At 39.4% G+C, this 24,130-nt stretch overlaps 1 protein-coding gene across 3 annotated transcripts in view; it reads left to right on the forward strand.

The window, feature by feature from the left end:
* Positions 1–24,130, forward strand: part of LOC120522863 (ankyrin repeat and SOCS box protein 9-like) — a 48,530-nt gene that overhangs the window by 8,142 nt on the left and 16,258 nt on the right. The window contains exons 3-6 of one of the 3 annotated variants that reach the window (XM_039743587.1): positions 903–1,010; positions 6,482–6,632; positions 12,190–12,324; positions 23,662–23,853. In XM_039743587.1, the coding sequence (XP_039599521.1) occupies positions 903–1,010; positions 6,482–6,632; positions 12,190–12,324; positions 23,662–23,853 (586 nt within the window). Of the gene's footprint in view, positions 1–902; positions 1,011–6,481; positions 6,633–12,189; positions 12,325–23,661; positions 23,914–24,130 lie in introns of all 3 variants that reach the window. The other 2 variants (XM_039743589.1, XM_039743590.1) reach the window with 2 other exon arrangements.

Here is a 24,130-nt window from a genome sequence, read left to right on the forward strand (position 1 = left end):
TTTGAATTCTTTACGACATTTTACTTTGTCATCTACTCTAACCCGGACGTGGGTGAATCTTTTGGCACAAAGTCTCGTCTTGCAGGATGTGAAAGTGTCTCTGTGAGAAAGTCACATCTCGTCTCTCTTCCCAAGATGTTTTGATTATAATAGGGAGATGTATGCTGTATGCCCCCTTTAAAAAGATAAGTTGGACATGCCTGCTGTTGCTTGATTTTTTAATGATTTTGTATTTTGCAGCTATTTTACAATTATTTTCATTTATCTTTTGTTCCCCCTGTAAGATTACTGAACCCCCGTTTGGTCACAGCCCTCCGGTCTAGAAACTCATAGCATAGAAGAGGGAAGAGCCTTTGTCATTCAGGTGATGCAGATTTATGATTGATCAATGTGCAAAATATGCAGGAGGAATTATGGTGCAATTCATGGCAAAATACTTGACGTAGTCGGCAAGATTTGCACTGTGCATATGTGGAGGGTAGTGTCAGTGCTGAACTGAATAAGAGAGAGAAGTCATCTACTATCACTAGGAGGCGCTCCACTTGCTGTGCTTACAGGCACTCCCTGTGTGCACACACATAGAAATTCTTCTATTGTTCAAAGTGTAGAAATGGGAGCTGCATCTGGCAGTCTTTGTAATCCAGAAGTCATGGTTGATCACCAGACGTTTCCAGAATGTACAAAGTGTGACCTGAGATGAATGGTGTTATGATTTCACAATGAAACAATGGATTAGTGTACTCTATAAGCATTTCAGTCCTGTGTTGTTTCTCTAATGTGTCAGTAGTAGTATTAAACACTCAATATTTCTTGCATTCCCTCAATTAAATTTGAGTTTTGTTTAGTTCTTATTTTATTTTTAAGTTCTGTACATTAAGACATCCCTCTTCTTTTTCCACCAGGGATGCAGTGTAAATCTGCTAACGCTAGACAAAATATCTCCTCTCCATGCTGCCTGCCAAGGTGGTCATGCAGCATGTGCAAAGCTATTAATTGAAAATGGCGCAAAAGTAAGTCAAATATTTGATCATTTCATTACAATTAAAAACACTTTGCTACTAACGATTTGTGATACTTAACAAATACACACTGAGTGTCTCTCGATGCTCATTTTAGAAGTAGTCAAGCAGAGTTTTGCATGAATATAAGAAGGGAGGCTTTCAATTTAAAATTTCTAAACATTTCCAGATTAAGTTAAATGTAGGCAGAATTCCTATTTGGAGCAGAAAGGGTTCAGTTATAGGGAACGAATTTAATTGTAAAACACACTGTCCTTTGTCTTTTGAAATGTTATTTTGGCCTAAGACTTTTTGGACTGCCTCACTTTGGGAGGACTAAGAAGATTTATTTAATTTAAGGCACAGGGCAGCGTTTGATAATCTGATAGCTTCAGTGATTGCCAACACATTATTATATAACATGATACAGATGCTTAGAAAAAAGAAAAAAAAAAGAAATCATGGCATGTTCACCAGACTAGGCCTGCAGCAACTGGCACACACTTTTGAAGATCTGTCTCACTCTTTGAAAACTGACCATCCCGCCAAATTTCCCCTTGTGCTTCACAAACACATTATTTCTGCTGCAATAGGAAAGTACAGTTAATAGCTAATGAATGTACTTCAGCAAGTTCTGAAATGCCATCATTTCTAATCTTTTTATATGTTTTACAAAGTACTCCAAATGTGGTCCTGTTATTTAATTCCAAAGCCATTGTGGTTTTATATTTGAAAAGTGAGCAAAGCTGAATAAAAGAATGAAAGTACTCCAGTCTAAATACATCAGGGGATAACTGCATTGTTAAAATTATTTGGTGTAAGACCCTCTGCTCCCCATTGTGCTGTTATTCAGTTCTTTCCAACTTAATCCATTTCTAAATCCTTGTTGAATGAATTGTGGTGTGTGTGATTAGTGACTGCACACTTTACTGCAGTTTGCTAAGTTGAAATTCGGGCTCAGGTACTGTCTGAATGGAGTTTTCAATTTCTCCTGTGTCCATATGAGTTTTCCTCAGGGACTGCAATTTCCTTGCACCCGTCCAAAGTGTACAGATAGTTAATTAGTCTGGCAACATGAGATTGTATATGTAAAAATATGTGTAAGTGAGAGTGCGTCGCAGTGGACTGAAGTCCATGGGGTGCTGACCCCTGCCTTATTCCTGATATGACCGGCCTGGGCTCAGGCACCTCATGACCTTGTATTAAACCAAATTAACAAATAAATGAAAGCTAAAAGAAAATAGATGCAATATAACCACACATTCTCTGAGCCATAGGTACTGCATCAAGTATTTCCATAAACAATCATCAAAGATGTACACCTGAGTTAAGAAAATGATGAATAAAACAATGCATCAAATGTAGAAATACTGACACTTCAAATATACCAAATACAAAAAATGATATTGTAAGTATAACAAAAAGTCAAAAGTGAAAAAACATAACAAAGCAGACAATATATGAAGGAACCCAGAAGATAACCACAACTGACTCCTGATATTGCTAAATTCCTCAGCCCATCATGCACCCTATTAAAGAGCCTGATTCTGGCAGTTTATATAGCGCTATATGAGCGTGTGTGATTTATTATGCCCACTCAGAGGGATGACAATAAATGTAGGAATGGAAGAATGAATTTTTAACTTGGTTAATTAATTATCAGTTTGGCCTTTGGCAATACCGGTAATTAGTCAAATAATTCAATAAGGCTCCTGCTTTATTTACTTTACCTTTCTCTGCCTCTAGCCTTTAGACTTAATATCAAGGTAACTGAAGCAAACTTGTTTTAAGAAATAGAATAACACAAGGATTATAGAAATATGATAATTGTATATATATACTGTATATAAATATAGACACATAGTACATATACTGTATATATGCACTGTATATATTGACATACAAGACGGGAGACAGACAGACTAGACAGACAAAATATAACATAGCAGAGGCTGGCTGGTTATAGTATCGCTGTTTATAATTCTAATTTATCTTGGGACAGATAAACAGTTATTCGATACCAGTTCTTCAAAGGCAATATGTGATGTTGTGTGGAGTTGTTGCTTTGTGTTCAACTGGAGGATTCATCTTGTATTGGAGCACACTCTTTCTCTTTGCTACCTGATCCTTTGCCTGTGGTGTGCAGTGCATTCCTCAGTTAGGACCTTAGCTGTGTTGTCTGCAACTTTATGGTGGAAAGCACTCCTCTTTCTGGTACAAGATCTTAGATGCTGAAGTTCCCTTTTTGAAGTGATGGCTACTTCGCAGCCTTCAGTCTAGCTCACTGTTTAGCTTGGCAAACTGGATCTCATCTCTCAGGCTGACAAAGATAAGAGTTTGCTGTGGTCGACTGCCCAAGAAAGAGTGTTTCTTAGATTTGTACTTTCAAAGAACAGGTTTTAGTTTTCAGTCATTTTGGAGAATGAGAGCAGAGCTCGAGTTCCCTCGTAGTACCCTTGATAGAGCCACATATGAAAACCAGAGCATGTCCCTCATATCTTCTGCATGGAGTTTTAGGGAATGTATAACTTCTCCTGATTGGATTAAAGTCACTTTCAATGTCAAAATCATTGTCTCCTCACAAGAGAGTTACTCTGTACATCAAAGTTGTCATTCATTGATTTACAGTTCTTTGTTCTTGCTTGAGTCCATTTTGCGTCCTTTGGCTGAAAAAGTCTGCAGGGAGACCTCAACTTCTGATTTTCACCTTGGTTGTCAGATGAAGTCCAGGCAGATCCTGGTAACACCTGCAGTTCAGTCATTTAGTTTGTAATGCAAGTGTGGGAATATATATATATTTTTTACCAAACTTACTTTTTTAACTTCTATATTGTTCCCAAAACACAGAACTTGGGAAATAACACATCACTTAATTAGCCTAGGAGTCCAATGAAAACCAGAAGCTGGTTGGAGTGAAAACCTGCAGCCCCAGTGTGCTCCCAGGGCCGAGGCTGGGAAACACTGGTGTAGATCATAGGTGAGACCTCATCTAGCTCTGATTTACCACTGATTTCCTTATCAACCACACCACACTGCACTCTCAATCTCATCCTTTCAGTTGCTACCCAAATCTTGTGACCACAGATTGCAATGGAAACGTAATCTGAGTGGTAAATCAAAATCTTTATCCATTTCACCACCATGGTGTTAAAACATTTGCAAGCTTTCCACCACTGTACTGATTCTCTGCTCAATTTGATGATCACTTAACTTGTGAACACAAGTTACATACAACTGTTAGCCTTGAAAAATGGCCTCTCTTATTGTGTAAAATGTCCATGACCTGACATTCATAGAGTACCAATAAAAAGTATGCACCACCTTGGAAGTTTTCAAATTTTATTATTATAAAACATTGAATCACCGTGGATTCATTTTTGCTTTTTTGACATTGACCAGATAAGATCAGATTAGATCAGATAAGAGGAGAATGCTCCACTTGCTGCAGTGGGTTGGCGCCCTGCCCGGGGTTTGTTTCCTGCCTTGTGCCCTGTGTTGGCTGGGATTGGCTCCAGCAGACCCCCGTGACCCTGTAGTTAGGATGTAGCGGGTTGAATGATGGATGGATGGATGGATGGATGGATGCTCCACTTGGAGTGAGGTCATCAGTGGAGTCTCTCAGGGGTCTGTGCTTGGTCCATTTTTCTGATTTATATTAATGACATTGATTCTGGTCTAGTTAGCAAAATTGTGAAATTTGCAGATGGCTTCATAACTGGAGTAATAGTAGACATTGAGGAAAGTTTAAAACCATTTTAGAAAGACCTGAACAAGCTTCAGAACTGGGCAAACACTTAGAAAATGCACTTTAATGTAATGAAGTGCTACACGTGGGCAAATGGACCATCAGTTTTTAATGCATGATGAAAACACTGTCCTATAGGAAGTGACCTCTGAAAAGGATTTAACAGTTTATGCTGACACATAATTCTCATTATCCAGGCAATGTTCAGAAGCTATTAAAAGGGTAAAATGTTAGGTCATATTGTAAAAACTGTTGAATTTAATTTGAGGGATATTATGTTCAGACTTCATAACACACTATTGCGACCGCATCTGGAGCATTATGTGCAATTCTGATTAGCACACCGCAAGAAAGACATAGCAGCACTTGAAGTGGTGCAGAGAAGAGCAACTAAGTTTTCACATTTTATTATTATAAAACATTGAACCCCGTGACCCTGTGTTAGGATATAGCGGGTTGGAAAATGACTGACTGACTGACTGAATCACAGAGGATTTCATTTGGATTTTTTGACATTGGTCAGGAGAAAGAGTCTCTTTAATGTCAAAGTGAAAACAGATCCCTGCAAATAGTTGCAAATATAGTTACAAATATAAAACACCAAATAATTGAATGTATAAGTATTTACCCCCTGCAAGTCAGTATTTAGTAAATGTACCTTTGGCGGCCATGACAGTCTCGAGTCCCTGTGCACAGGTCTCTCTCCCTATCAACTTTGCATCGTGATTTTTTCCCCCATTCTTCTTTGTAAAACTTCTCAAGCTGTTTCAGGTATCATAGAGATCATAAGTGAAGAGCCTTCTCCACATCCAGCCACAAATTCTGTTGGACTGAGATCTGGACTCGAACTCGGCCACTCCAGGACATTAACATTGTTGTTAATAAACTATTCTTCTGCAGCTTTTGCTTTATGTCTTGCTGGAAAACAAGTCTTCCCCCAAAGCACAGGTTGCTTGCAAACTTCTTCAGATTTTCCTGCAGGATTTATTGGTATTTTGCTGCATTCATGTGGTAGTGAAGAATCCCCACAGCATAATGCTGCCACTGTCAAGCTTTAAGGTGGGGATGGCATCAGTGTTCAAACATGGTGTTTAGTCTGATTGCCAAAAAGTTCCATTTTGGTCTCATTCAATGGTAGAACTTACTTCCAGCTGAATTCTGCGTCTTCCATGGGTCTTCTGGCAAACTCAAGTTGACATGACATGTGTGTTTTTAACAGTGGCTTACTTTTGTGCCCAGTGCTGCCAGGGTAGGCTATGATGCCCTGCAAACCTAAATTGGATTAAACAGTTTTGAAAATGTTATGTTTTGTATCAAGCATTAGAAAAGGAAAATTAAGCACAATTTTCTGAGCATTGTTTCTTATGACAATATGCTCTTCTTTAAGCATTCTGGTTTTGCTTTAAATCCAGCAGTAATTTTTCCTCTTCATGCATTCTTTATAATAAATACATTGGAGACACCGTTTACTTGTAAATGTTAGTGCTAACGAAAAACAGAAATATAATAATGGCTATGGTATAAGAAAAAATAGTAAAACCCTTTAACCTAATCGGGTACATTTTACTTTGCCATTTAACAAGCTAAACTAAATACAGTATCTGTGGAAAAAAACATCAGAAATCTTGTGCATATGAAAAAAATATAATCAATAACTAAACAATAAAGTCATCATTTGTGTTTTGCATTTTACTTTTTATCACTGTTTCTAATGAAATGTCTGCTTTTTTATGTCCAGGTGAACACAACGTCCATTGACTGGAACACTCCTCTGTACAATGCTTGTGTCAGCGGCAGCACTACTTGCATCGATGTGCTCTTAGAAAATGGTGCCACTGCTCAGGCAGAAAGCGAATTAGCGTCTCCTCTCCATGCAGTGGCGCAGAAAGGTACAATGTCTGTTTCCTCTTTAACTTGTGTGTGCACAGCCTAGCCATTCATTTAGAGACAAGTTTTAAGATGTAGAATAAAACAGTAGAGTCTGATGTGCTTCAAGACCTCAACACTATGAAGTCTAGTTAAACCACCCAACCTGATGAGATTTACCCATTAAATTGAAAGATGTCATCCATAAGTCATTTCTAGGCATATTTGAGCAGCCACTTAACACTAGAATTACCTGAGCCTACGAGAAAACTCGTAAATCTGGCCCACCTTAAATCCGTTCGCACCTCTCCGTCAGCGTCTTTTGTCCTGTAAATGTACCGATTAAGACAGCAGCAAGCAGCCTGCTATTCCATCCCCCCACCGCCACAGAATGTGCACATTCTCCCAGCTCATGCCTTGTTTGATTATCTGGGAGTGAACTGCTGGAGTTTTAGAGTGGAAATAATAGATCGTTATTTGGAACACATTCATGTGTGTTCCATTTCTACAGTAATCTGTGTAAACACATTGTTAAAACAGAAACTTTTTCATATTTTAGCAATAAATGTTACAAAATGTAGGCATAAACTATAGAATGTGTGAAGCCTGAAGTCCAAAGATCAAATAAACACCTTCACAAAAGGTTCAAAAATGATACAACAGCTTCTATGGCATAGTGGTAAGATTTGCTGACTTGTAATCAAGAGGCCACTGGTTCAATCCCCACTGCCTCCTATATTTGCCGTTTTTAGTAGTTAGCTGCTCTTATTGTTAATATTATACAGTACACACATACATTTGGTTTGCATCTGTAACAGACCGTGTACATTTATAGTACTGTACTTGTAAAAGTTACCTTTTTTTTTTCATTTTTAATCTCTCAATCACGATCATGATACATACTACTGCCCTAGGGATCTGACGCTATTAGTTTTTATTTGAAACTAGGAATAACTGTAGATGTGAGTAGTGTTTTGAGGCAATGGAACTGGACATTCTCTGATCTGTTGGGATAAAAGCTGACACACAAACACTGGTGAATCTGCCTTCTTCGTATCTCACCGTCACTTTATTTTTCTTTATTCAGTTTTATTGAGTGTTCCTGCTCACGTAGAATTAGTATGCACCTTATGGTGCATGATGTCAAAAAAAAACACAGACGTAGGTATATATGATATTTTGAAGAAATCATTTTATGACATGAATAGTACCAATCAGAAAACATCATCGCACTAATGTAATATTATTTGAAAATGAACAGCATCAGATCAGGTGTGCATTTACAGTGGCGCTGTTACATAGAGTCAGTTCAGGAGTGGTGGTGGGGGGGGGCGGGTTTTGGTGTTAGAGCATGATTGTCATTGAAAGAATAAAACTGAAAAAACCTAACTTTTACAGGTACCATAAATTTATACCCAATGTCCCATATATTTGTCTCTTTCTTTTTTTTTCTCCGTGCTCCGTCTTTCCTACATTTTTCTTCATAAACCCAGTATGTATGCATTTGGTACACAAAATTTTCCATAGATTTAAAGAAATAAATAGCCAGTCCTGGCATTTTACATTGAACCCTAATTATTAAAATATGTAGCAGAAGCAGAAATCTAAACACCATCAGACTTTGCCACATTTGTGACTCTGGGTGCACAGCTGCATTCACCTCATGGCACCTCTTGCGGTGTAGATAGATAGATAGATAGATAGATAGATAGATAGATAGATAGATAGATAGATAGATAGATAGATAGATACTTTATTAATCCCAAGGGGAAATTCACATAATCCAGCAGCAGTGTACTGATACAAAGAAACAATATTAAATTAAATAGTAATAAAAATGAAAAGAATTAAAATAAAATTAATGTTTGCATTTACTCCCCCGGGTGGAATTGAAGAGTCGCATAGTGTGGGGGAGGAACGATCTCCTCAGTCTGTCAGTGGAGCAGGACAGTGACAAAAGTCTGTCACTGAAGCTACTCCTCTGTCTGGAGATGACACTGTTAAGTGGATGCAGTGGATTCTTCATGATTGACAGGAGTTTGCTTAGTGCCCGTCGCTCTGCCACAGATGTTAAACTGTCCAACTTTAATCCTACAATGGAGCCTGCCTTCTTAACAAGTTTGTCCAGGCGTGAGGCGTCTTTCATCTTTATGCTGCCACCCCAGCACACCACCGCGTAGAAGAGGGCACTCGCCACAACCGTCTGGTAGAACATCTGCAGCATCTTACTGCAGATGTTGAAGGATGCCAACCTTCTCAGAAAGTATAGTCTGCTCTGACCTTTCTTACATAGAGCATCAGTATTGGCAGTCCAGTCCAATTTGTCATCCAGCTGCACTCCCAGATATTTATAGGTCTGCACCCTCTGCACACAGTCACCTCTGATGATCACAGGGTCCATGAGGGGCCTGGGCCTCCTAAAATCCACCACCAGCTCCTTGGTCTTGCTGGTGTTAAGGTGTAAGTGGTTTGAGTCGCACCATTTAACAAAGTCTTTGATTAACTTTCTGTACTCCTCCTGCCCACTCCTGATGCAGCCCACAATAGCAGTGTCATCAGCGAACTTTTGCACGTGGCAGGACTCGAGTCATATTGGAAGTCTGATGTATATAGATTGAACAGGACAGAGAAAGTACAGTCCCCTGCGGTGCCCCTGTATTGCTGCACACAATGTCAGACCTGCAGTTCCCAAGACGCACATATTGAGGTCTGTCTGTAAGATAGTCCACAATCCATGCCACAGGTGTGAATCTACTCCCATCTCAGTCAGCTTATCCCTAAGGAGCAGAGGTTGGATGGTGTTGAAGGCGCTAGAGAAGTCCAAAACATAATTCTTACAGCACCACTGCCTCTGTCCAGGTGGGAGAGGGATCGATGAAGCATATAGATGATGGCATCCTCCGCTCCCACCTTCTCCTGGTATGCGAACTGCAGAGGGTCGAGGGCGTGACGGACCTGTGGCCTCAGGTGGTGAAGCAGCAGCCGCTCCATGGTCTTCATCAGATGTGACGTCAGAGCAACAGGCCGGAAGTCATTCAGCTCACTAGGACGTGATACCTTTGGGACAGGAGTGATACAAGATGTTTTCCAAAGCCTTGGGACTCTCCCTGTTCCAGGCTCAGGTTGAAGATGCGCTGTAGAGGACTCCCCAGTTCCAACGCACAGGCCTTCAGCAATCGTGGCGATACACCATCTGGACCCGCTGCTTTGCTGGCACAAAGTCTTTTCAGCTCTCTGCTCACCTGGGCTGCTGTAATTGTGGGTGGGGATGTCTCACCTATGCTGGTATCAGCAGAAGGATGGTTGGAGGATGCAGTACTCCGAGGTGAGAGTGGGTTACTGTGATCAAACCTATTAAAGAAGTTGTTCATTTGGTTTGCTCTCTCCACGTCTGTCTCGATGGTGGCACCCGCTTCGAGCTGCAGCCAGTGATAATCTTCATCCCATCCCACACTTCCTTCATGCTGTTGTTCTGCAACTTCTGCTCCAGCTTTCTCCTGTACTGCTCTTTCACGCCCTGAGCTGGACTCGAGTTCCTTCTGCACGCACTTCAGCTCATGCTGATCACCACCTTTAAAAGCCCTTTTCTTCTGGTTCAAAAGGCCCTTGATGTCACTTGTAATCCATGGCTTGTTGTTAGCATAGCAGCATACTGTTCTTACTGGAACTACAATGTCCATACAGAAGTTGATGTAATCAGTTGTGCATTCAACAGCCTCTTCAATGTTCTCACTATGTGACCCAGCAATATATCCCAGTCTGTAGTTCCAAAGCAGTCTCTCAGAGCCTGCTCTGCCTCAGGGGACCACTTCCTGAATGAGCGTGTGGTTGTAGGTAGCGACCTCACTCTTGGTTTGTATTGAGGCTGAAGCAGAACCAGGTTATGATCTGCTTTCCCAAGCGCAGGCAGTGGGGTGGCGCTGTATGCGTCTTTAACGTTTGCATACAGTAGGTCGATAGTCCTGTTTCCCCGAGTGTTACAATCCACATACTGGGAGAAGGCAGGTAATGTTTTGTCCAGCGTTACATGGTTAAAGTCTCCAGCGATTAGCACAAGTGCCTCAGGGTGCTGCGTTTGTAACTTAGCAACTGCGAATGGATGATGTCACGCCATCTCGCGTTCGCTTGAGGGGGGATGTAAACAATAACAGCAATCACGTGTCCAAACTCTCTGGGCAAGTAATAGGGGCGCAGACTTACGGCCAACAGTTCGATGTCCCTGCAGCAAGTGGAGATTTTAACGTTTACATGTCCTGAGTTGCACCACTTTGTATTGACATAGAGAGCGAGTCCTCCTCCTTTCTTCTTTCCACAGGTACTTGCGTCTCTGTCCGCTCTAACTGTGCTAAACCCGGGTAGCTCCACGTTAGCATCTGGGATGATAGACGTTAGCCACGTTTCACTAAAACACAGCAAGCTGCATTCTCTGTAGGTTCTGACATTTTTCACCAGCACAGCCAGTTCGTCGATCTTATTTGGTAGTGAGTTTACATTTCCCAGGATCACAGAAGGCACCGACGGTTTATAACGCCATTTTCTCTCAAGTTGTCTCAATTTAATCTTATTTTTATCTTTGCGCGCTCGGCTGCCCGATATCGTCTTCTTACCTCGTCAGGTAAATAAGGAACCACACCGGCATAAGCATTTCTTCTCAGTGCTTTAAGCTGACTACTTGAATAGGCGATTCTCGGAGTGTAACAATCCATGTCAAATAGTAAAATAGTAAAAATGTGTAAAAGTGTCCAGGGAGCAATTCCACATAAAAAGAAAGTGGTAGAAGTGATCAGTGAAATAGAGAAAAATAGAGATAAAAAGGTAAAAAGATAAAGTCATATACGGAGCTGCTGGAAAGGCTGGCACTCGGATGTGGCGCCGGAAATACCTAGCACTTGTCAGTAGCACTTTCTCTTCAATACTGTACCTACCTGACTATCTACGAGTCTATCTAGAAATGGTCACATCAGCTACACGTACAGTATATCAAGCCAGAATTGTGTATGTAGAGTATTGTGAAGCTGGTAAGACAGTGGCATAACCACAACTGGTAAGTGTGTTCTTACATTTGTGATTGGTAAGCCTGTGTTTAAGCCTGGACCTGATACTTGGCACAGTACTTTACTATTTATGTGTGCTGTGCTCCAAGGGCTGCCTGTGTAGCTACTGCGTTCCTTATGTGTCCATGTGAGTTTCCTCCAGCTGTTCCTCTTCCTTCATTTAAAAGACCTGTGTGTCAGGTTCATTGTTAACTATAATGTATCCAGTTATCTGTGACTATTGGAGTTTATTTTGGTAGACTCTGTATGTTTTCTTGATATTTGCATGGATTTTTTTTCCAGCTACCCCAAAAAACATGCAGGTTAGGTGGACTGATAAATTCAAAATGGCCCAGTGTGTGTAAATATGTACGTCTGTGTGTCCGTTGCTAAGTAGGACTCGGAATTACATTGCTATTGATGATGCTGCAATGGCTTCAGCCGGTTCTAAACATATATTAATAATAAGCAAGTGTAGAAAATGCATGTACAGTATGTAAGTATATATCATTAAATGATGATTTTAATGTCTTTTATTTCCTTCAAGGTCACACAGCATGCATTGAGCCATTAACACAGCACGGCGCAGACATTGACTACAATATTAAACATTTGGGGACACCCCTCTATGCTGCTTCCGCAAAGCAACATTTGGAGACGACTCGAAAACTGCTAGAATTGGGTAAATTGTTTATGACTTGTTATTCCTGTACATGTCATCAGCCACTCATGTTGTTCATTTCTATGTCATTTCTCATACTGATTGAGTGAAACTTACACACAACTCCAACAGCGATCAAAGCCAGATTTGTAGAAATTTGTTCTCCAAATGAGAAGGTTTCGTGGTTCTAAGGAGAAGAACTGAAGTGTACCACCACTAGCATACCCAATGTGTACTTGTGAATTAACAGGTCTGAATAAAGATGGTAAAAGATCAGGTCCCAACAAGACATAAAAAACTCTGCTTTTGCAAATAAGCTGCTCAAGCCAAGTACTCCTGCCATGGCAGTTCAATGAGGTACCGTAGGTGTATAACTGCTATATCTGTTATATCAAAAACTAGCAGAATACCCGCGCTTCGCAGCGGAGAAGTAGTGTTTTAAAGAAGGTACGAAAAAGAAAAGGAAAAATTTCAAAAATAACGTAACATGATTGTTAATGTAATTGTTTTGTCATTGATATGAGTGTTGTTCTCATATCTATCTATATATATATATATCTATCTATATATATATACCTCTATCTATCTATGTATATATATCTCTATCTATCTATCTATCTATCTATCTATATATATATCTCTATCTATCTATATATATATAGCAGAATACCAAGCCTTGAGGAGAAGTAGTGTGTTAAAGAAGGTACGAAAAAGAAAAGGAAAAATTTTAAAACTAACGTAACATGGTTGTTAATGTAATTGTTTTGTCATTGATATGAGTGTTGTTCTCATATCTATCTATATATATATTTCTCTATCTATCTATATATATATATACCCGCGCTTGGCAGCGGAGAAGTAGTGTGTTAAAGAAGGAAAGAGAAAGAAAAGGAAACATTTTAAAAATAATGTAACATGATTGTCAAAGTAATTGTTTTGTGTATTTGGCAGCGTCACGAAGTTGTTTTCGTCTAGCTGCATCAGAAAATGTACTACGACGTCTGACACGCCTCCTTTTTACTGTTTTCTCACAGCTTGGATTGCTGCTGTCATATATATACACACACACACACACACACTCACACACACACACACACACACATACATACATACATACATACATATATATATGTATATCTTCATATCTACATATCTATATACATATCTACATATACACACACTCGCACATACATACCTATCTACATCATATATACACACACATACATACATACACACACACAAATTATATACATGTGTGTATGTATGTATGTATGTATGTATGTGTGTGTGTGTGTGTGTGTGTGTATATATATACACATACATATACTTGTGTGTATGTTTGTATGTGTCTATATGTGTGTGTATAGGTTTGGTCACTGAGTGCAAGGGAAAAATAATAAATTATAGTCTATAAGTTATTAAACAGTAAAACATTAACGTTTTAAGAAGTACAGGTACATTGAAATTACATTTTCTATGTGAACATTCAAATTTGTGCCTCTGGTAATGTGCCTTACCGGCAATTAAAGAAAATTAGTTTTGTGTCCTCTGCAGTGTTAAGAGAGAAAGGCTTTGGTTTGGGATAAAAGGAAAAAAGGTGTAAAGAAAGGAAAGTTGCCTTTTCTTTTATATAGTATAGTAAAATTCAGCAGTGAGAAGTAGTGTGTTAAAGAAGCAATGAAAAGAAAAGGAAACATTTTGAAAATAACGTAACCTGATTGTCAATGTAATTGTTTTGTCACTGTTGTGAGTGTTGAGTGTTGTTGTCATATATATATATATATATATATATATATATATATATATATATATATATTTACACACACACACATAAACATATATATATATATACATATCTATACATATACACATATATACATACATATATATATCTACATATATACACACACATATATACACACAAATACATATATATATATATATACATACATACACACACACATATATACACACAAATACATATATATATATATACATACATACACACACATATATAAACATATATATACATATACATACATATCTACATATATACACACACAGCTATTTCAGATCAGTGCAATACGCTGTTTGTTAAAACGGTTGACTCCGCTCTTACGTGCAATAACAAATCAAATCATTCAGTTGTCTTTGCTCATATGTCATTTTAGAGCTGGACGCCTGGCATCTTTTTGGCCACAAGTTCGTTTCTGTTTGGTGTGAGGTTCTGTGTTGTGGAGATTCTCAGGATGGATTGCAGGTGCTCATCAGTGAGGCGACTCCTGTGTGCTGTTTTGTTAGTCTTTATCACTGAGAAGAGCTTCTCACACAGATATGTGCTACCAAACATGCACAAGGTTCGAGCCGCATGTAGACGGACTTTTTTTGTTCTTCAAAGTCACCAAAGCGCCGTGCAAACTCAGTGCGCAATAACTCTAGCTTCGCAATAACTTGCAGCATCAAAGGTAGACTTGATTAACGTGGTAAGTGTTACGGCAAGGCAGCTGAAGCGCTGCATTATGGGATCTGTAGTTTATTGTGTTACCAGCGCTTCATATACTCGGGTTTTAATAACAATAATACAGTATATAAAATGATCTCGCGGGCCGGATATAATTACACACCGGGCCGGATGTGGCCCATGCCCTTGAGTTTGACACATATGGACTAAATAGAACTTGAAAAGATATATTTTTTCAAATGTGATCGCAATTCAGATAGAGTTGACGCGACTACAGCCTGCATGCCTCAATGAGTCATCCTCCCTCGCTCTTTCTTTTTTTACCGTTCATCTAATGAATACACTGAGTATGGCTTTACCAAAACAATCATCGATGGCGAATAAAGTATCCATTATTCGAGTATGTAGATCGGGATATATATATATATATATATACCCGCGTATCGCAGCGGAGAAGTAGTGTGTTAAAAAAGGTAGAAAAAGAAAAGGGAACATTTTAAAAATAACGTAACATGACTGTCAATATACAGTATTTGTTTTGTGAGTGTTACTGAGTGTTGCTGTCATCAAGGATTTGATTATCATTATTTCTTTCAATCAGGTTCGTATTTGTAGGATGTGTTGTGTTCAAGTTACATTCCGTGTTTGTCAATCGTTGTAAAGATGACAGGTTTCATTCATCGATTCATTTCTTACTGCATCAATAAACAGCTCGTCTTCTTCTTTATCTGAGACCTGACACACTGCATGCACGGGTTTTTTACACTGTCTTCCTTTAGCGACATTGACTTTTTCCAACGTGTGCTTTGCTTCCGCAGTAGCTGGATTTATGAATATGCTTGTATGTATCAGACGCTTCATATTTTTTGCTGCCTTTTCAATTGTGTAATTCGGTTTTGTTCAGCGCTCTTTGGAACTGTTGCTTTTATCTGTGCACTGCGCCAGTTCACGTGAGCCGCTCGGTGTACATGCATTGAAGGTTCCCAGCTGTGCTGGTGCCATCTCGTGCTATGTCCATAGCTTTATTTAATGTTACCTTAGTCCTGGCACTTAAAACTTTGTCTCGCAGTTTTGCTGAGTTTGTGTCAAACACCACCCTGACCATCTCATCTTCCTCTCCATAAGCACAGTCCTTCACCCGTGAATATTTACCCGTGGCAGTTTGCTATTGGATTGCCGCTGACGGACGGCCTTATATGGGCAGGCACTAAATTACAAACGCCAGCGCAGCCTGTCTATGAACTTAATTTAAAGTGTAGGTTTACATCGTGCTTTTTTTCCGAAGTAGCAGAACTCATGAATATGGTTGTATATGTCACTCGCTCGCTTCTTATTGTTTCGCTGCCTTCTCAATTATATAATGCATGTTTTCTTCAGCGCTTTTTTGAGGTCTTCCTGGTTTTCTATGTACTGCGTGATTACGTGGGAGGCGTGATGATGTCACACAAAACTCCGCCCCCACGGCGTTGAAGCTCATCTCCATTACAGTAAATGGAGAAAAACTGCTTCCAGTTATGACCATTACGCGTAGAATTTCGATATAAAACCTGCCCAACTTTTGTAAGGAAGCTGTAAGGAATGAACCTGCCAAATTTCAGCCTTCCACCCACACGGGAAGTTGGAGAATTAGTGATGAGTCAGTGAGTGAGGGCTTTGCCTTTTATTAGTATAGATCTAAGTCATAATGCCATTTTCATTTTAAAAATATACTGCTGCATATTACTCAGATGCCAGATATGTAATCCAGGAATGAAACACAGAGAAAATGAGAATACAAGAACAATCTAGGGATATAGTTTCAGGGCAACCATTTTGGTGAATGGTAGAACTTCAAGAGAAATGCCTCTCACATCTCACTACATAAATTCCATAAATACTTTGAAGCTCCAAACACTGAGAACCAAGGGGGTTTCAACACAGTAAAAACCCACAAAGCAGCTGCCTCGGGTCTTTTGCACTCTGCATTGGACATCAGCTGACTCCTGCATTCTTAAACATTAGCGCCACTGCCAAGAAAATCAAAGTAACATGACAGCACTCAGCGGCCCTTCATTTTGTGGCTATGAATGACTTGGGAAGGCTGGTAATTTAATTTCACTATTCAGGGCTTCCTTTGAGTAAGCTCATCAAATGATCAAATCAGTAGCTGATGCCACATTATTGTTTCAGAACTTGAGAGGCACACAATGTCTACTCATGGATGCTATTTATTGATTAAGAAACAACCATCACAATTATACCACACTAGCTACAATTATAAATTAATTTGGGTCACTTTTCAAAAAATCTTTGTTTATATATTAGAAGTTACAAGTTCAGAATTACCCAACCTCCTCTTTTTTAACAAAATATATTACACTTGAGAACAAGACTCCCACATACTAACAAGTTCTGGTAACACTTCAGTTTTGGTACTGCAAAAACGTATCTATTACTCATTTACTCTTATGTAACAAGACCTTAACAAAGGCTTCTTTTGGTCTTTATTACCCTTATAATGCATCAGTAAAGTGTGCTGGGGGGCATATTGACATAATGGTAATAACAATTATTAAAATGAACGATACACAGGTCTTACGCTAAATATGTCTATTATAAAAAAAAAAATATTGGGAGGGAGACTAGGGAGACAAGACATGATCTTCTCAGAAGACAATTGTTGTTCCATGAGAGACACTTTAACATCACGTGAGACAAGGCAGTGAGGCAACATTTAAAACAAGTTCACAGACATCTAACCTAGCAGTTGTTGGAATGCTTTTGGCTGACACACTTCATGTGTTCCCAGCTCTTAAAAAATCAACAAGCGAGAAGCACAACACGCAGCTCGCCAGCAGCAGGAGCAGAAAGACAGCAGATGATCTGACGGCATCTCCTTAGCGTGCATTCAGTCTCCCGCACAACGGTTATACGTCCTTCGAGAAAGAGATTTAACCACGTCCGGGGACGGAAATAAAGGACAAGTACAGTATTGTTTTTCTAAAGTTTTAAAGTAAAACTGAAAATAATGCATATGTAACAATTCCCATGAAAATAACAGTCTCTTTAAATTGTATATCCGGTAAACCAAACCCAGGGGTGGGCAAGCAAAGCGAGCAGGGGGCAGAGCCCCTTAGTAATATCAAAAGAAATGTGTCTCAGTTAAGCCACCATCTCTCCAAAGGGAAGTTTTGTTAGTAAGTCACATTGCGGAGATGAATAAACACTTTATTGATGCTTTGATAAGTGTCAGGAACACCCAAAGAAGTGTTTGTTAAGGTCTTGTTGCATGATAGTAAATGAGTAATAGACACATTTTTGCAGTACCTAAACTAAAGTGTTACCAAAACGTTTTAAACATAGCCACATCATGTAATTTGTCCTTAGCTTTGTAGTATTACATTTCAAAAAGTCCAAAATCAATAAAGCATTTCACAGAAAACAGGCTCAAGACACCTTCATAGATGTACAAATATAAATACTAACACAAAAACACACATTTTAATCCATGCAAAACCGACAAATCTATATAAACATAAACAACAAATTCATAAAAGCATCTGTATATTTTATAGGTTGCAGTTTTTTAAGTCGTTCAAGTCCTAATATATTATAAGGAAGCATGAGGCACAAAGCAGTTAGCAGCCTGGTTGGGGTGCCAGTTCATTCCTAGTCGCTCACAGCAGGTCACTTTGCAGTTCCCAGTTAATACATTGGCTGCTGGGCCATTTACTTCCAGGATGCTGAAGTATAGGTGTATCCATTCATCCATTATCCAACCCCCTATATCCTAACTATAGGGTCACGGGGGTCTGCTGAGCCAATCCCAGCCAACACAGGTTGCAAGGCAGGAAACAAACCCCAGGCAGGGCGTGTAGGTCTATGCATATATGATAAATAATGCACTCTATTAAAAGTCATAAAAAATGTAAAGAAATGTATTAAAAAGCAACAATTTTTTTATCAACAATAACTCTATCAAAATTTAAAGAAACCAGCAACTTGACTAAAAGTCTCCCCTTGAATGAAAGTCCTTGAATCATGGCACCATGCAGAGTGCAGCCTTAGAAGCCCATGTGTTTCTTTGCACTCTCCATCTAACATAAAACATACATTTTTCAAGCCAAAAATGTTACTGAGTATTAATATGATGCATTTTGAGACTGCACTCATATTGTGAAACAATGTATCCATCTAAAAAAAGTAAAACATGCTTGTGACAATCAGACAATTTAAAAGGAGACTGGTTATGCACTTTTCTTTGCTGCTAATCTTTTAGGAACAGGGGGTGTGAATTCACTTCAGAAAGTCTTTGCCAAGTGCCATTACTGTTATTATTGAATGTTGATGCCCAGATGTGAATTGTTATCTAGGTTCTGTAGACATCTAAACAATGATAACCAAAAAAGTTGCATTCTTTCACTGTGCAGAAGCTGATTTCACAATAATATTGCCTGATGCTTCTAAAGTGATAATGCACTTATGCTTTGGTAATCTAGCGAGAGAAAGATTGCAATCAAGTGACAAGACCTGAATAGACATTATCCCCCTATTATATAAAAAAATCTTGGAAGGTTGGAAGGAGACAAGACGTGATTTTCTCAGAGAGAAGAGATTTAACCACACCGGGGCCGGAAATAAAACAAAGAGTATATGACAATGTAGAACGTCGTAAAAAATTTAAAAAACATTGGCGCGGTACAAATGCAGAGCAGGTTAGAGATAATGGAAGTACGAAAATTTGAAAGTGTCAAAAAAAGGATAGTAAAAATTGCATTAGCGCAAACAAATGGAAAATATTACTTGGTGACATAACGGAACAGCGAAAAGAGATCGAATATATTGTTCAAATTTAAACTTTAAGTTGGAGACTTGTAGATTGTATAATTCGTGTTGCCATCAGGGAAAAAAAAAAGTAGTGCTTCTTCCCAATGAAGAGGCGTATCCGCGAGAATTGAAAGATTTGTTGTTTGGTGAAAGTGAAATCCCGCAAGAGAAATAATTTCTCATTTGTTTGAAAGAAACAATATTTACTCACGGGCATTTATACATTGCGTTGTCACGATATAATTCCAAACACGGAATCAAAATTCAATGCGATATTGATGAAAAGGTAAAAGCGAAAAGAGATTGAATATATGGACATAGGTGATATGACAAAAGTGCGCCATGCAAGATGCAGATCATGCGGCACGGCAGCAGCAGCAAGCCAACAGCTGATTGAGCAAAGAGGAGGTAAAAAAAAAATGTATTTGTTTCCCATTGTATCAAAATTTAAGAGGGGGTTTCAGAGGAGTGACAGCATCTCCTTGACGCGTGCGGCAGAGATGCGTAGTGGCTAGCGTTTAATGCTTGGGAGGGGGGTTGTCGAGCGAAATGAGGTAGTAGGTATACATTTAGCGTACTCAGGTTAAAACTTAGTACATATAGTAGTGATAAAGTGGTAGCTCAGAGCTGTCATTCCTGCCTCAAAGCACCAGGGTCTACAAGGAGTCTGCATGTTCTCTGTGTGTTTTTATGGACTGATTGCTGTCAGTGACTGTAAGTGGATTTACTCCCTCAAAATATCCTCAGTTCTTTTATTACCATGTAGTCAGCAAGACTGACTCAGCAGGCATTAATAATAATTGGTTTGTAGTGCCTAATTCTGTTTCATTGTGGTTGGGCTCTATCACACACTCTGCCTTTTTCTTTTTTTGTGTAGTTTTTTAATTGCATGTGTGCAAAACATGCCAAAGAAAGTGTGATGGGTAGGTGATTTGGCTCTTTCAAAAATCTAAGGCTTTCATTAAAAAATCCAGTTCATTTCAGATTTTTTGCTATGTGTGTAAAGTATAATAGAGCTGTTATGTGAGCTGCTCACAACAACACTGCCACCCACTCAGTGCGAATCTTACACTGTGGGCTATGTAAAATAAGAACACAGAATGTAACAGGCGAAAAGGTGCTGTTTAAAAAAATAATAATAATCGTATGATTTGAGCGTGCATCTGTCTGTTATTACAAGCCACAGTGGAACAGAAACTGCAGAAGCAAAAGTAGGATAATAAACAGATCAGATCTTGGTGAAGTGAGGGGTTGTCACAACATCATCCACATCACCCACTATGAGCAAACAAGCGAGCAAGCCCTACTGCAAGGAAACAGTACCAAGAATCTGTGATAATCTGTATTATTTCCAGTTTGCTTTTTTTGTCACATGCATGCCTCAGAAACGTGAACGTATGGTTTCTTAGATCAAAACCTTTGCTACTTCATAGCTGACATACTGTATCTGGTAAATTTTAAGATGTTTGTTTCAGCCTGGGATTTTAGTACCTAATAGCTTAATTATAAAATGCAAGAGCAGGGTAATTATTTTTTCAAGTTTATAAAATACTAGCTGCGTGTGATCTTCAGGACATAAAACAACCTAAAGACTCCCTAGCAGTTTTACACTATTCATGAACTTAGAGAGAGTTCAGCTAACTCTTAAGAATGACCCAGTGCAGAGGACATGGACCCAACCTGTGCTTGCTGCCCCACTGGCTTTCATAAGAAGACACTGGTGATATCATATCTTAGCCATATTGCTGGCAAATGAATCCTATTAATCTTTGTCTCGAGAAAAGTTCAAGTTCCATTGATGAGATGTTTCACTTGCACATTGTTGAGTCGCGGCATTTATTTTGTTTCAATGTACTGTCTCTTCATCTGTGTCATTAGCAAGACGTCATTGTAGTGTGGCAACGTTTGCTGCACACAGGCCTTTCGTAGTGAGAAGTGTGGTGCCTACTGAAGCAGAAAAAATGTAAAAATGTATGCATGCGCCACCTAGTGGCTGTGGTTGAGTGTGAGCAGAGAGGACTGCTCCATACACACACAGATCTTTCGCTTATACACTCACCTCAAGGATTATTAGGAACACCTGTTCAATTTCTCATTAATGCAATTATCTAATCAACCAATCACATGGCAGTTGCTTCAATGCATTTAGGGGTGTGGTCCTGGTCAAGACAATCTCCTGAACTCCAAACTGAATGTCAGAATGGGAAAGAAAGGTGATTTAAGCAATTTTGAGCGTGGCATGGTTGTTGGTGGCAGACGGGCCTGTCTGAGTATTTCACAATCTGCTCAGTTACTGGGATTTTCACACACAACCATTTCTAAGGTTTACAAAGAATGGTGTGAAAAGGAAAAAACATTCAGTATGCGGCAGTCCTGTGGGCGAAAATGCCTTGTTGATGCTAGAGGTCAGAGGAGAATGGGCCGACTGATTCAAGCTGATAGAAGAGCAACTTTGACTGAAATAACCACTCGTTACAACCGAGGTATGCAGCAAAGCATTTATGAAGCCACAACACGCACAACCTTGAGGCGGATGGGCTACAACAGCAGAAGACCCCACCGGGTACCACTCATCTCCACGACAAATAGGTAAAAGAAGCTACAATTTGCACGAGCTCACCAAAATTGGACAGTTGAAGACTGAAAAAATGTTGCCTGGTCTGATGAGTCTCGATTTCTGTTGAGACATTCAAATGGTAGAGTCAGAATTTGGCGTAAACAGAATGAGAACATGGATCCATCATGCCTTGTTACCACTGTGCAGGCTGGTGGTGGTGGTGTAATGGTGTGGGGGATGTTTTCTTGGCACACTTTATGTCCCTTAGTGCCAATTGGGCATCATTTGAATGCCACGGGCTACCTGAGCATTGTTTCGGACCATGTCCATCCCTTCATGACCACCATGTACCCATCCTCTGATGGCTACTTCCAGCAGGATAATGCACCATGTCACCAAGCTCGATTCATTTCAAATTGGTTTCTTGAACATGACAATGAGTTCACTGTACTAAAATGGCCCCCACAGTCACCAGATCTCAACCCAATAGAGCATCTTTGGGATGTGGTGGAACGGGAGCTTCGTGCCCTGGATGTGCATCCCACAAATCTCCATCAACTGCAAGATGCTGTCCTGTAAATATGGGCCAACATTTCTAAAGAATGCTTTCATCACGTTGTTGAATCAATGCCACGTAGAATTAAGGCAGTTCTGAAGGCGAAAGGGGGTCAAACACCGTATTAGTATGGTGTTCCTAATAATCCTTTAGGTGAGTGTATATGTCAAATGCTTTGCTTTAGAATGCAGTTTCATGTGGCAAATGAACATACACCATGATTGTGAAGTTATAACTTTGACCTAAAAAATATGAAACTTTCTTTAAGCAGCTTTGAGAATGTTATGTTATGAAAATATGCCCAGTTGACAATGTTAAAAAGGAAAAACATCAACCTACAGAACTCCCTAGTGGCTCTGATGCCAGCCTTTTTGTTACTCCATTGACAGGTTATGCCATTCTCAGTGAAAGCTCAAGTAGTTTTCTGGGTCTCATTTTCTCAAACCTTGTCCTCAGGTCTGTTCATGACAGCCTTTCAAATCAAACTTAAAATTTTATATTATTCTTCTGCATTTTACTCACAAATTGGTCATTCTTCTTGCTATCTGTGCTGATCCCAATTCTTCTGTGCAATCAGCTTAGACCGTCAGTCTACTCCGATGTATTAGCAGTTCATTCCCACTTGTGTAGAGCCTGGTAATTGGTCATGTTTTGAATGTAATGTGCTCCTTCTTTCATCTGTCACTCTGCATTAGGTGTAAGGCACAGACCAGGCTCATTCACCAAGTTTCTCGCACATGTTCTGTTTTGGGATATGAAAGGAAAATGGCAGTACTTGGAAAAATGTTATGGACAAGGGACACAATTCACACAGCGACTGAGCCGGGATTTAAATGACTCCCCAGTAATACTGACTTGGAAAAAATAGACAAATATATGAGCTGATTTATTAACATCACTGCTCCACTGCTATAAAATTGGGAATTATTGCATGATTAATCAGTTGAGCTAAAATTTTAATATTTCTTTATTTTGAAGGTGCAAATGTGAACACTGGTAAAGAACAGGATACCCCTCTCCATGCTGCTGCTAGAAGCTTCAACTCTGACTTGGTCCAGCTTCTTCTTGATCATGGTGCCAATGTCAGAGCAAGGAATGCAGAGGGCAAGTGCCCTTTGGAGCTGGCAGCACCAGGCAGTGATGTGAGGAGACTTCTACTGCAGCGAGAAGGTAGATTCAGCATCCCGAAATGACACGGACATGACAAATGGAAAAAAAAATGCCTACTGCGTAATGTATCTATTTATAATAATTTAAAATAATAATACATAATAAATTTATAACAATATATGTGGCTCAAATACATTCAAAGCATTTTTTTCCCAGTACAATTTACTTAGCTGGTGGAGTGTGACCAGAAGCCCCATTTGACTTGCTGTAAGTTACAGATTTGGAAAATACAGAAATGTATATGCTTAATGGTAGCCTGCTGTTTATTGTTTAATTC

Source organism: Polypterus senegalus, chromosome 2 (genome assembly GCF_016835505.1).
Source record: "Polypterus senegalus isolate Bchr_013 chromosome 2, ASM1683550v1, whole genome shotgun sequence".
In the NCBI taxonomy this organism is placed as follows: Eukaryota; Metazoa; Chordata; class Cladistia; order Polypteriformes; family Polypteridae; genus Polypterus; species Polypterus senegalus.